At 46.2% G+C, this 12,029-nt stretch overlaps 1 protein-coding gene across 2 annotated transcripts; it reads left to right on the top strand.

Moving 5' to 3' along the window:
• The first annotated feature begins 3,703 nt into the window (after nt 1-3,703).
• On the top strand, nt 3,704-11,650 carry APEX2 (apurinic/apyrimidinic endodeoxyribonuclease 2). Of its 2 annotated transcripts, XM_062183866.1 has the most exons (6): nt 3,704-3,936; nt 4,627-4,710; nt 5,653-5,833; nt 6,331-6,477; nt 7,154-7,223; nt 10,352-11,650. In XM_062183866.1, the coding sequence occupies exons 1-6, from the start codon at nt 3,780-3,782 to the stop codon at nt 11,267-11,269; spliced, it is 1,557 nt and encodes a 518-aa protein (XP_062039850.1). In that variant the 5' UTR covers nt 3,704-3,779; the 3' UTR covers nt 11,270-11,650. The 2 variants fall into 2 exon arrangements, with proteins under 2 accessions (XP_062039850.1, XP_062039851.1); XM_062183867.1 differs by lacking the exons at nt 4,627-4,710; nt 5,653-5,833 and having other exon boundaries at nt 3,849-3,936.
• The last annotated feature ends 379 nt before the right edge of the window (nt 11,651-12,029 follow it).

Raw genomic sequence — 12,029 nt, 5'->3', positions numbered from 1 at the left:
GATGGGCTTTGTCTTTGTTTCTGATATAGCACATATGCTCCCAACTATTTGAGTAAGTATCCAAAACTATATTCCTAACTGCTACCCAGCTAGACTGTGAGATCCTTGAGCATGTGGACTTGATCTCAGTGACTGGTGATCAGTGTTTCCAGTGTACATCTCAAGCTGGGTACAGAGGGGATACTTGCTCAACAAGCATGCATAGTCTAAATCTCTGCCTTGGATGAAATGAACATGATCACAAGTAATCCCAGTCCAACGAGGTACATGTTATAACAGAGAGGTATAGAGGGAATTGCATGGGGAAACTAATTTGGTCTGAGGTAGAAGGTAGCCTCTAGAAAGGTTTCTCAACCATAAATGTGACAGAACAGAATAAACAAGGGAATGAAGTCTCCTTAGAAAAAGGTCCAATGAACTGCTGTAAAAAGGCTCATTCAGTATAAGATTTTCACTCGAGACCAATAACTGTGGTGAAAATTCTAAAATGAGGCTACCTCTAGGGAGGAAAAGTAAACTGTGTGACTTCCTGAGGCCCTCAGATCCTAATATGCCCTCTTAAAGTATGGGATATGGGGTGAATCTCACCACCAAGACAGTGATGATTAATAAAATCACAAATGAGGTCTCTGTAATGGTAATTCTCAGAGTATATAGGGGTGAAGCATTTGTGTGTGGGGATGGGAGGGAGTTGTTTTAGGAGCCTCTAGGCGGACTAGCCATATGCTTAAGGCCAAGTATCTGCATATTGGTTATTGTGGTAGTAACATAGGGTACACTTACTTCCCAACCACCGCTCTGGCCCACCATCCCCCAACTACTTTCAGTCCCACACCCAGGGCCCTAAACCTTATTGCATTCTAGTCCTAGGAGTAACTCTCCACAGATCGTAGTCATTCAGGAAGAACAGTCAGATGGTTGTGAGTGGTATTACCAGCGGATGCTATAGAAAATGGAGGATCACTAATCTCAGACTGAGCATGGAGATCTGGAAATGTCTCCAAAAGGCTTTGGTACTTGTCCTCCCATTGCTCTTTATTTATCTTCAGACAGTGCTCTGAAGAAATACAGTTAGGAACCTTGTTTTTCATTTTACTAAGGGAGCTACTGATGCCCAGAGAAGCTACAGATCTTGTTCAGTGTGTCACCGCAAATTAACTCTACCTTATACACCAGTGTGGAGGTAAGAGATTAATCTCTAGTACACATTTCATTTGAAATTGAAATAGATCAAGTTAGAGAGATTTTCAAAGGTACTAGAGAATTGCCCTTTGGGCCAGTGTCCTATAAAGGCAAATCAGAATGAATAGAAAAAATCACATGGATAGATAGATTAGATGTAGTTGTGGAGATCATCCTTTCCCAACTCCCCTTACCCTTTAATTCACACTTCAACTGATCACATATGCAAAGAAAGCTTCCAAGAGAACCTAAAGAACGGATTTGGATTTCTGAAATTCCTGTCTACTTTTTCTTCTTTCCCACCTACCTGTTCTCCTTAAGGTTTTTTCTTCCATCGCTAATAATCCAACACTTGGTTGTCTTGCATTTATTGACCCCCAAAGCAGGTCCAGTGGGTGGCATCAAAGAGGGAGCCTGGAGGCGTTCCGTTTTGGTTCCTGGGAAGGCTGAGGAAGCACCCTTGTTAAGGGTGTGTATGTGTGTGTGTGTGCTCTGTTGAAATATCAGCAGTTGTAGTTGCCAAAGAAGTTCCTGAGCCACTGGAGCCTTTTCTCTTCAGTCCAACCATGTGTTCACGTTACGCCAAAGGTCAGAACTAATATTAACAAGCCACGGCAGAATGGGGAAATTAGAAGCAGCTCTGGAGACAGGCAAGGTCTGCATTTCCTTGGGGCTGAGTTTCAGGTTGCTTTTCACTGTAAATGGGCATAATCCCTTACTGGAAAGCAATCAGGCAATATGAAGCAAGAGCAACAAACATGTTCCTTTCCTTTGTCCCAGTTATCCCATTCTTGGGACTTGTTTCTTACTCAACAACCTCAAAAGCATGAAAAAGCTCAAGGCACGATTTAAAAAATTTTAATTACAGAGTTATTTTCCAATGACAACGACTGGCAGATAACTTTTAAGTCCTGGAGGAGGAAAAGCAGCTCAACCAGTTTTTTCTTTTTTCTTTTTTTGAAGTCATGGAGGAAGAGGGTTCTAAGACTGTGGAATTCTGTAGGGAAAAATAATTATGTTGCAATTCCGGGTAAGAAATCCTGCTGAGCCGGCATCCAATATGGGATCCGGTTCTAGTCCCGGTTGTTCCTCTTCCAGTCCAGCTCTCTGCTGTGGCCCCGGGAGGGCAGTGGAGGATGGCCCAAGTCCTTGGGACCCTGCACCCTCATGGGAGAGCAGGAAGAAGCACCTGGCTCCTGGCTTCGGATTGGCACAGCTCTAGCCGTGGCGGCCATTTGGGGAGTGAACCAACAGAAGGAAGACCTTTCTCTCTGTCTCTCTCTCTCACTGTCTATAACTCTACCTGTCAAATAAAAAAAAAAAAAAAAGAAATCCAAGGATGCCACCTTATGTGTTTCTGTCGACATTAGATATGTCTATTATTTTTTATTTTTTGTACTCTCATAAAAGGTGTGGACCTGCTGATGCTCATATGCTATTTCCTTTTGCACATTCATCCGTTGAATATTTATTGCCTCTAATATATAATACTGTTTCCAGTATTAGGGGCCTCCTGCCCCTATGAAGACGAATCAGACATGGTCATTGCTCTCAAGTTGCTGGCAGTCTACTGTTAACAGAAATAGACATAAATGTACATGTGCATTGGGGTAAGTGCTGTGGGAGAGTGGACCATAGAGTGCTGTAGGGACCCACTGTGGGGGGGACATAAGTAGTGAGGTGTGTGGACACTGAAAACCTAAGAAATAATTTCCTTTAACTGACTAATATAGGGTTTGAATCTTGGTTCTACTACTTCTGTGAGACTGAGTCGAGTTCACTCCTCCTCTCTTATTTAGCTCCTTACTGTGTTCTTCTGAGAATGAGATGAGATGATGTATACAGAACAGCCAACTGCATCGGGAGACAATGTTGTTTTGGAGCTTAAATTCTCTCAGCCTCGACTTTACTCTTCTGAGAAATGGAGCTGAGAGCACGTACGTGTCCAGTAACATCCTTCAGGATGTTATATAAGGTCCAAGACAAATAATGGCTATGGGGCACGTTTGAGACAGCCTCTTCCTGCCCCTTCCCCCAATAAAGCTTGAGGCTCTCCTCCTAAGTTTCAGCCCAGTAGAGCAGTTCTCATCTCCAACCAAGAAGTTCGGTTTGTCTCACTCCAATCGATCACTTAGCATACACTAACCCTGGGGCACAAGCGCCGCAGCCTGCCGACCTGTTGCACTGGGGGCGGGGCTTCAGATGCTACACCGTTCAACCGCTTAAAAACTGGCGAAATCCCGTTTGTAAGTAACCGGAAACAGCAGGGGGGCTTTTGACCAGAAGAGAAACCCATTCAGACTCAGGTGTCTGGGCCAGTTGTGCGGCCAGAGGAGCAGGAAACCAACCAGAGATTTTCCTTTGACAATTCATTTCTCCTAGGTATCTGATGCGCCCCCTGCAGTTTCCACCCAGTCCCTCCTCCCGCCAATAAGAACGGAGGGGCTCGAAGCTCCACCCTGCGTGCGTTTGCCCGCTACCGCGTCACGTACGAGAACACCTACGCAGACACGCACAGGAGGCGGGGCACGTCTAGTTTCCGAGCGCCAAGTTGCCCGCGCCTAGGCGCCGAGTGGCCGGCCTTCCGGTTTTCTAATATGTTGCGCGTGGTGAGCTGGAATATCAATGGGATCCGGAGCCCCATACAAGGGGGGGTATGCCAGGAACCCGGCAACTGTGCCGCTCTGGCCATGGGACGCATTTTGGGTGAGCTGGCTGCCGATATCGTCTGTCTCCAGGAGACAAAAGTAACGAGTAAGCACTCAAGAATCCAGAATCCCTACCATACTTTACTGTCCCGCTAACTTTCCCTCGCAGCTATATCTTGTTTAATTTTCCCGTTTCCCTGTCCTTAGAGGCTACTCTTAGACCCAGCTCAGGATCCCGATCCCTTTCCGCCCCACCCCCAAACTCCGATTTCCCAACCCACTAATTCTAATTCCCACTCTGTCTCCTGCCCTCAGCAGAACTTCATTTATCTCCCTCTCGAAATCCCCATATCCGTTCGGATCCCCCCCTCCATTTCCAGCCATGCTCTCAAACCGCCCAATTCCTTCCCTATTCCTCCATTCTCAATTTAGATCCCCTAATTCCCTCTCACTTCCCACCCCCAGCTCAGCTTCCCAGTTCCCTCTTCCATATTCCCATTTCCCACCCCCAGCCTCTCCCGTCACCTAGACTTCCAAGCTTAGCTCTGATTTGACCTGCTTTCCACTAGTTTTTCTACTTCCCACTCCATAGTGTCTGTCCCTCCTCTGCCTTCGATTTCAGATATCAATTCCTTCTGATTTTTCCTACTTTCCTAGCTCCTCCTCTAACCATAGAGACTTTATTCTCACTCTAAACTCTGGGTCTGTGCAAGGAATTAATTTACAACTGTGATTCCTAGCATTTGTGCATCCTTGGTAGTAGTTTTACTTGTGACTTAATCTTATTTTTTTCCAGGGGATGTGCTGACAGAGCCCCTGGCTATTGTCGAGGGCTACAACTCCTATTTCAGCTTCTGCAGAAACCGTAGTGGCTATTCTGGTAAATGGGGCTTTCTGGGAACTTCAAATTCGTGATGGAGGCAGGTAGAGAGAAATAATTTCCAATATTTGATGAAAAGGTAATAAGAAATTTAAGCTTTTAATCCATAGAGCTATGGGCTAAAAATATATGAAGTACAATTCTTATATATGAAATTATTCTATTGGACCGCTGAATGTGGGGGTTAATTATGTGAGCTCTGGAACCAGACTGCCTGGGATTAAATAATACCTCCCTCCTAGCATGTTACATGGAATAAGTGAATTAATGCATGTGATAATAATAGCTGGTAATTTTTAAGCTCTTATGTATCAATCTAAAACCACTAGAATATTACATGTTGTTATTATTCTGTGGTCTTTTAATTTTTTTAACTTTTTAAAAATATTTTTTATTTTGTTTTATTTGAGAGGTAGAGTTACAGACAGTGAGAGAGAGAGACAGAGAGAAGGTCTTCCTTTCGTTACTTCACTCCCCAAATGGCTGCAATGGCGAGAGCTGCGCCGATCTGAAGCCAGGAGCCAGGAGCTTTTTCCAGGTCTCCCACATGGGTGCAGGGACCCAAAGACTTGGACCATCCTCCACTGCTTTCCCAGTCACATTAGCAGGGAGCTGCATTGGAAGTGGAACAGCTGGGACATGAACCGGGGCCCAGGTGTGATGCCAGCATTACAGGTGTCTGCCCACTGCACCACACACTGGCCCCTCTGTGTTCTTTCAGATGAGGGAATTGAGACTTCAGGGTTTGAGTAGGGAGGTCTGAGTAGATTTGCTCCAGATTCTAGGGAGCCATCATGACCTTTGAGTTGGCAGAGTTGTCAATACATAAAAATATGCAGCTACAATTTATGAAGATGACTCAGGTGACTTAAGTGGGGATAATTGAAGTGGAACAGGCTTGTTGGCTGCCAGACCTGCTCAGAGTAACTTATCTGTCTCCAGGTGTAGCCACCTTCTGTAAGGACAGCGCTACCCCCGTGGCTGCTGAAGAAGGCCTGAGTGGCCTACTTGCCACTCAGAATGGGGACGTGGGTTGCTATGGAAACATGGATGAGTTCACCCAAGAGGAGCTCCGGGCTCTGGATAGTGAAGGCCGGGCTCTCCTCACACAACACAAGATCTGGTAATGGCCCATATCCCCCTGTCACTGAACACTGCTAGTTCTGTCCTGTGAACGTGGAGACTCTAAGGCTTGCCTTACAAACGAGCATTAATTGCGCAAAAATTCCCATACTTGCTTTTCCTGGACTCTCATTCTGATTGGGTTGCTCACTGTTTTATGCTGGCAAATCATGTTCTCCTCTATGCCTTTAATTCTCATCTCTATAGCTGTCTTATGCACCTCTAAACTTAGTGCTGAACTCTTGCCCCAAGGTGCTCTCTTTCTGGCTATTCTATCTGTGAATGGTAGCATCATCACCTGGTTTATCTGGTTATCCTAGATGCCCCATCTCTGCCTTACCTGTAGTCAGTCCCCAAGTCCAATGCATGCCTGCTTATTTGTCTCTCTAGATCTCCTTCTGTCTCTTCCATCTCACCACGAAGTGGAAACCACATGGTATGGGGAGGGGAGAAGAGTCTTGAAACTGATTCCTTTTGGGGGCTTTCTCGTGTCTGCAGTACTCGGGAAGGAAATGAGAAGACCTTGACCATTATCAACGTGTACTGCCCCCACGCGGACCCTGGGAAGCCTGAACGGCTGACCTTTAAGATGCGCTTCTATCGCCTGCTGCAGATCCGAGCAGAAGCCCTCCTGGCTGCTGGCAGGTACCACCAGGTTTCCTCGAACTTCTCTTGTCTGCCCAGCCCTATGTCAAACTCCATTGGAAGTCATATAGAATCTTGTTTTTGAGTTTCTTCACAGCCTAGTTGCAGATCCACTTGAATAGGACCTACTCTTAAGAGCTGTGAGAACAACATAAAGTGACACAAACACGGGTCTTACACTCTTGAACACCTGTTCTAGCTCCTGCTTTCACTTATTGGGAGTCCCAAGGCTAGAGCTGCTTCTAGTTTCACTTTTGTCAAATGAGTGCATGCATCACTACCTCACAGGGTAGTTTTAAGGGTGAAATGAGATGAGGATGGTACAGTGCAAGGAGCAAATGAAATTCTTATTCTAGGAAAGGATAGGAAAATGATGGTGAGTTGGAGTTATCAAGGGGTGCTTCCTGGAGGAAGTAGTATCTAACCTTAGCTTTGAAGGACAAGTGAGGCAGTCATGCCAAAGAGAGATCAGTGTCATCTTTGGATGTCAAGGTTAGGTTGGTCATGTGTGAAAGGCAGCCAGCTATGATAAGTTTGATGGGATAGGCTTTTGGTTAGAAAGCAACAATGTGGGAGGTGGCCTCTCTGAGCTAATGGGCCTGAGAAAAAGTTATGTTGGCCAGTACTGCTGCTTCCCTTTCTTAAATATCCATTTGACAATCCTACTTTTTTTCAGCCATGTTATCATTCTGGGTGACCTGAATACAGCCCACCGCCCCATTGACCACTGTGATGCCATCAACATAGTAAGTCTCCTTCGAGAGCTCTGGCCCCACTGCTGACTATGGTTCTATTCACTCAACCAACTAATGCTGGATTTTTGGCCCAGGAGTAACTTAGTGTTAAATGCTATTCTTTTGTTTAAACTGACACATAATTATACATATTTATGGTGGTAAGTTGTAATTACAAAAACCATTATGGCTTTTCATTTATTTGAGAGAAAAAGAGATATTTCTGTTGGAAGTTCACACCCCAAATGCCTGAAACAGCCAATTCTGAGCCAGGAAGAAGCCAGGAGCCAGGAACTCAATAGGTTCTCTTATGTGAGTGGTAGGAACCCAACCACTTGAGCCATCACCTGCTGCCTCCTAGGGTGTGCCTTAGCAGGAAGCTGGAGGCTGGAGTGTAACGGGGACTAAAACTCAGACACTCTAATATAAGATGCCAGTGTCTTGACTGATGTACCAAATACCTGCCCCTTGTTGTAATATTTTGATACATGTTTATAATTTATGATTAATAATATATGATTTAATATATATGATTTATGACCCATATTAGGGTAATTTTCAAGTCCATCTTAAACATCATGTCTTTGTGTTGAGAGCATTTAAAATTTTCTCTTCTAGCTATTTTGGAATACACAACAAATTATTGTTAACTGTGGTCACCCTACAGTGCTATAGAATGTTAGAACCTAATCCTCCTATCTGACTATATTTTTGTTCCTGTTAAACCAGCCCTTCTGTGTCCCCCAGCCCACCTCTGATAATGGTGATTCTATTCTCTGCTTTTATGATACCAACTTTTTAGCTTCCACATATGAGTGATAACGTGTGGAATTTGTTTTTCTATGCTTGGTTTATTTCACTTAACATAATGTCCTCTTGTTCAATCCATGTTGCTGCAAATAACAGGGTTTCATTCTTTTTTGTGGCTGACTAATACTCCATTTTGTAGAGATACACCCCATTTTCTTTAATTTGTTCATCTGTCGGTGCACATGTAGATTGATTTCCCTATCTTGGCTACTTGTAGTGCAGCAGTGAATATGGGAGTGGAGGTAACACTCCAAACCAATGAAATCAAATTCTCTTGGGGGATGGGACCGGAGTAATAGTATATTTTGAAAGCCCCCAGGGTAACTTTATTGTGCAGCCAACCATGAGAACTGCTGCCCCAGAATCTATATGTCACTTCTCATCTTGGCTTGCCTTGTGATGGGGATATCAGTAACTTCTGGCACAATTCAACTCAGCCCTGAGCTTGGCTCAGTTAAGGGGCTGTGGAAAGACCCCTTGATTAGTTCGTTGAAGGATAACATAAAATAGATATGGCTGCCAGCTGGGACAATGAGTAGAAATGAGAGAATGAAAAAATAGTGGGGCTGGCCATGTGGTACAGCAGGCTAAGCTGCTGCCTGTGACACCGGCATCCCATATGGGTGCTGGTTCACTCCCGACTGCTCTACTTCAGAACCAGCTTTTTGCTAATGTGCCTGGAAAAGCAATGGAAAATGATCCAAGTCCTTGGGCCCCTACTCCCATGTAGGAGACCCAGAGGAAGCTCCTGGCTTCAGCCTGACCCAGCCCCAGCCGATGTGGCCATTTGGGGAGTGTACCAGCAGATGGAGGGTCTCTCTGTGTGTCTCCCTCTCTTCTCTGTAACTCTGCCTTCAAATAAATAAATGCATATTTTTAAAAATGGTGATGGTGATCCAGTCATGGTGGAGATAAACACTGTAAAGTGTGAACCATAGGTCTCTGCCTCATTCCTCATCAGGCACCCACTCACTCTGTTTCTTTTGAGTTTCTGTGATAGCATTGTGTACCTTTATGCTTTTTCTACTTAGTTCAAAGCTGTCTTAGATCTCTACACTCCACCTCCTTCTGTTCTTCCTTCTAGGAAAAGAGAAGTAATAATAGCAGTTTAGAGAATAAACATACTATTTCCAGACTAGCAGAACATGTTCACTTCCCAGCACACCTGCTCTTCTAGTCTTTTCATCTCTGGCTGGCACCATCATCCCCTTTGTTACTCTAACTAGATGCTTGGGAATGGTTCTTATATTATCCTTCTTTAACGTGCTTCCTGCATTCAGTTAGTCAGTGAGTACTATTGGTTCTAGTTCTAACTCATCTCCTAATTTCATTTTTCTGGCTTCTCTGGCTCCAGTCTGGTCCAGGCTGCAGTCACCTCTTGCTTACGTGGACTATGTCAGTCACCTCCTGCTGATATTATAGTCCCAATTCTGGTTTCCCCTTAAGTTTTTTGAGTACTGACTTAGCCCCATTTTCTATTGGTAGTAACACAATATCACAGATTGGGTCAGTTGTAAAGAAAAAAGATTTATTTTGGCCCCTGGTTCCAGAAATCCAAGGTTGAGGGCCTGCATCTGGTGATGGTCCTTTTGTTGGCAGGGTCCCTAAGTGACACAGGACACCCCATGGTAAGTGAAGGGGAGTGAACTTGTGTGTGTGTGTGTGTGTATCATCTGGTGTCTTTTAAAACCACTAGGATTCAATCCTGGGGTTTTTACCTTGATGCCCTCATTTAATCCTGATTACTCCTCAGAAGTCCCTCCTGTAAACACCATAGTTGGATTCAGTTTCCACCTTTTTTTTGACAGGCAGAGTGGACAGTGAGAGAGAGAGACAGAGAGAAAGGTCTTCCTTTTTCCCGTTGGTTCAACCCCCAATGGCCGCTGTGGCTGGCGCGCTGCGACTGGTGCACCACGCTGATCTGAAGCCAGGAGCCAGGTGCTTTTCCTGGTCTCCCTTGCGGGTGCAGGGCCCAAGGACTTGGGCCATCCTCCACTGCACTCCCGGGCCACAGCAGAGAGTTGGACTGGAAGAGGGGCAACCGGGACAGAATCTGGCGCCCTGACCAGGACTAGAACTTGGTGTGCCAGTGCCGCAGGCGGAGGATTAGCCTGTTGACCCACGGCGCTGGCCAGTTTCCACCTTCTTAATGTTTACCAGCAAGGATTAAAAATGGCTTTCAGAGGGGACAAACCATATTCAGACCATAGCAGGTATATTGTACCCTTCTTTAACAGACCCGTCCCAGAGGCTGTTCTTGCTTGTAACATGAAACAATCGGTCTAGGTTTCTTCCAGTTTTAGGCATCTACTGCCTGTCTCTTCCCCCAGGAATGCTTTGAAGAGGACCCAGGTCGCAAATGGATGGACGGCTTGCTCAGTAACCCGGGGTGTCAGGCAGGGTCCCACACAGGGCCCTTTATTGATAGCTTCCGCTGCTTCCAGCCAAAGCAGGAAAGGGCTTTCACCTGCTGGTCACTGGTCACCGGCGCCCGTCATCTCAACTATGGTTCACGGCTTGACTACGTGTTGGGGGATAGGACCTTGGTCATAGACAATTTCCAGAGCTCCTTCCTCTTGCCTGAGGTGATGGGCTCTGACCACTGCCCTGTGGGTGCAGTGTTGAATGTGTCCTCTGTACCTGCAAAACAGTGCCCGCCTCTGTGCACCCGCTTCCTTCCTGAATTTGCAGGCACTCAACTCAAGATTGTTCGCTTCCTGGTTCCCCGTGAACAAGGTCCTGTGTTGGATGAGTCAGCATTGCAGCTCAGCAGTCAAACTCGGGTACAGACACACCAAAACAAAGCCCGTGTCCGCTCAGCCAGGCCTCGGCCAAGTCAGGTTGGTTCCAGCAGAGGCCAGAAGAACCTGATGAGCTACTTCCAGCCTTCCTCGAGCCATCCCCAAACCTCTCCTGCCTTGGAGGTGCCTCGCCTGCCGCTGAAGGACATCCTTGTGATGCCAAAGACTCCAGAACAGGAGGTGATGACCAAAGTGGTAGAGGGACAGGCCAAGGCTTCAGAGGTCAAAGATGACAAGGAGGTACAGACTTTGTTCTGGAAGTCTGTGCTGGGGGGACCCTCACCCATGCCCCTCTGCGGGGGCCACAGGGAGCCATGTGTCATGCGTACTGTGAAGAAGCCAGGACCTAACCTGGGCCGCCGCTTCTACATGTGTGCCAGGCCCCGGGGTCCTCCCACTGACCCCTCTTCCCGCTGTAACTTTTTCCTCTGGAGCAGGCCCAGCTGAGCCAACTGAAGCATAAGAATGTGTGATGTCATCACCCCTCATAGGATCTGAAGTTAGCTGCTCTGCTGAGTGTCTGGTATATCTCTTCCTCCAAGGCCCCCTTTCTTCCTTTCCTCTCCTCTGCCTCCTTATCTTTCTCTTCTTCCTCCCTCTCATCTTCCTCCAGTGTTTTTCTCTTCGTCTTCCTCCTGCCTAACTCTGTCTTGTTGGCGAGCTTCTTGTGCCCTAATGCTGTTACCCAATCCCCCTCCCCACTTCCCACCATCCTATTAGAAGGACACAGGAGCCAGCTGCCCCAGAAAGTTGTGATTTGAAACTCCTGTCCTTGCTGGGAAATGTATTTGTATATATTTAAATAAATAAAGTCTGTGTCTTTGTTTCAGTGCACTGCATTGAGTGGACATTTTGAATGTGCTCCATAACATTGAGTCAGAGAAGCTATCTCAATACTTGGTTTTCCAACTGCCTGCAGCCTCATGATATAACTCCTAGGGAGAGGGGAGGAGGGACAAGTGGTGTTCATCATAAAGGGCCCTACTGGATTTGGATTGTATGGGCTTCATGTACTACTGAGGTTGGATCAGTAAGGGATGTGGGCATAATGTGGCAGAAGTGTAATGGGCTGTGTAGCCTCAAGCCAGAGGTTCCCAGTGAGGGTGTCCCTTAGCTGACACAAATAGGTTATAAGGTGGAAAGGAATGGGTCTCTCAGCCCTCTGAGTTGATAGTCAAGGCCTGGAGTCACACTCGTCTCAGAAGAT

Source organism: Lepus europaeus, chromosome X (genome assembly GCF_033115175.1).
Source record: "Lepus europaeus isolate LE1 chromosome X, mLepTim1.pri, whole genome shotgun sequence".
Classification (NCBI taxonomy): Eukaryota; Metazoa; Chordata; class Mammalia; order Lagomorpha; family Leporidae; genus Lepus; species Lepus europaeus.
The sequence above is the reverse complement of the archived record's forward strand: the minus strand, read 5'-3'. Positions and strand labels throughout refer to the sequence as shown.

Excerpts from the sequence above, each read along its gene's own strand:
- APEX2 (XM_062183866.1), top strand. The coding sequence starts at position 3,780 with ATGTTGCGCGTGGTGAGCTGGAATATCAATGGGATCCGGAGCCCCATA. Across the intron at positions 3,937-4,626 it reads CCAGGAGACAAAAGTAACGA|GGGATGTGCTGACAGAGCCC; the intron begins GTAAGCACTCAA and ends ATTTTTTTCCAG. Across the intron at positions 7,224-10,351 it reads ACTGTGATGCCATCAACATA|GAATGCTTTGAAGAGGACCC; the intron begins GTAAGTCTCCTT and ends CTCTTCCCCCAG.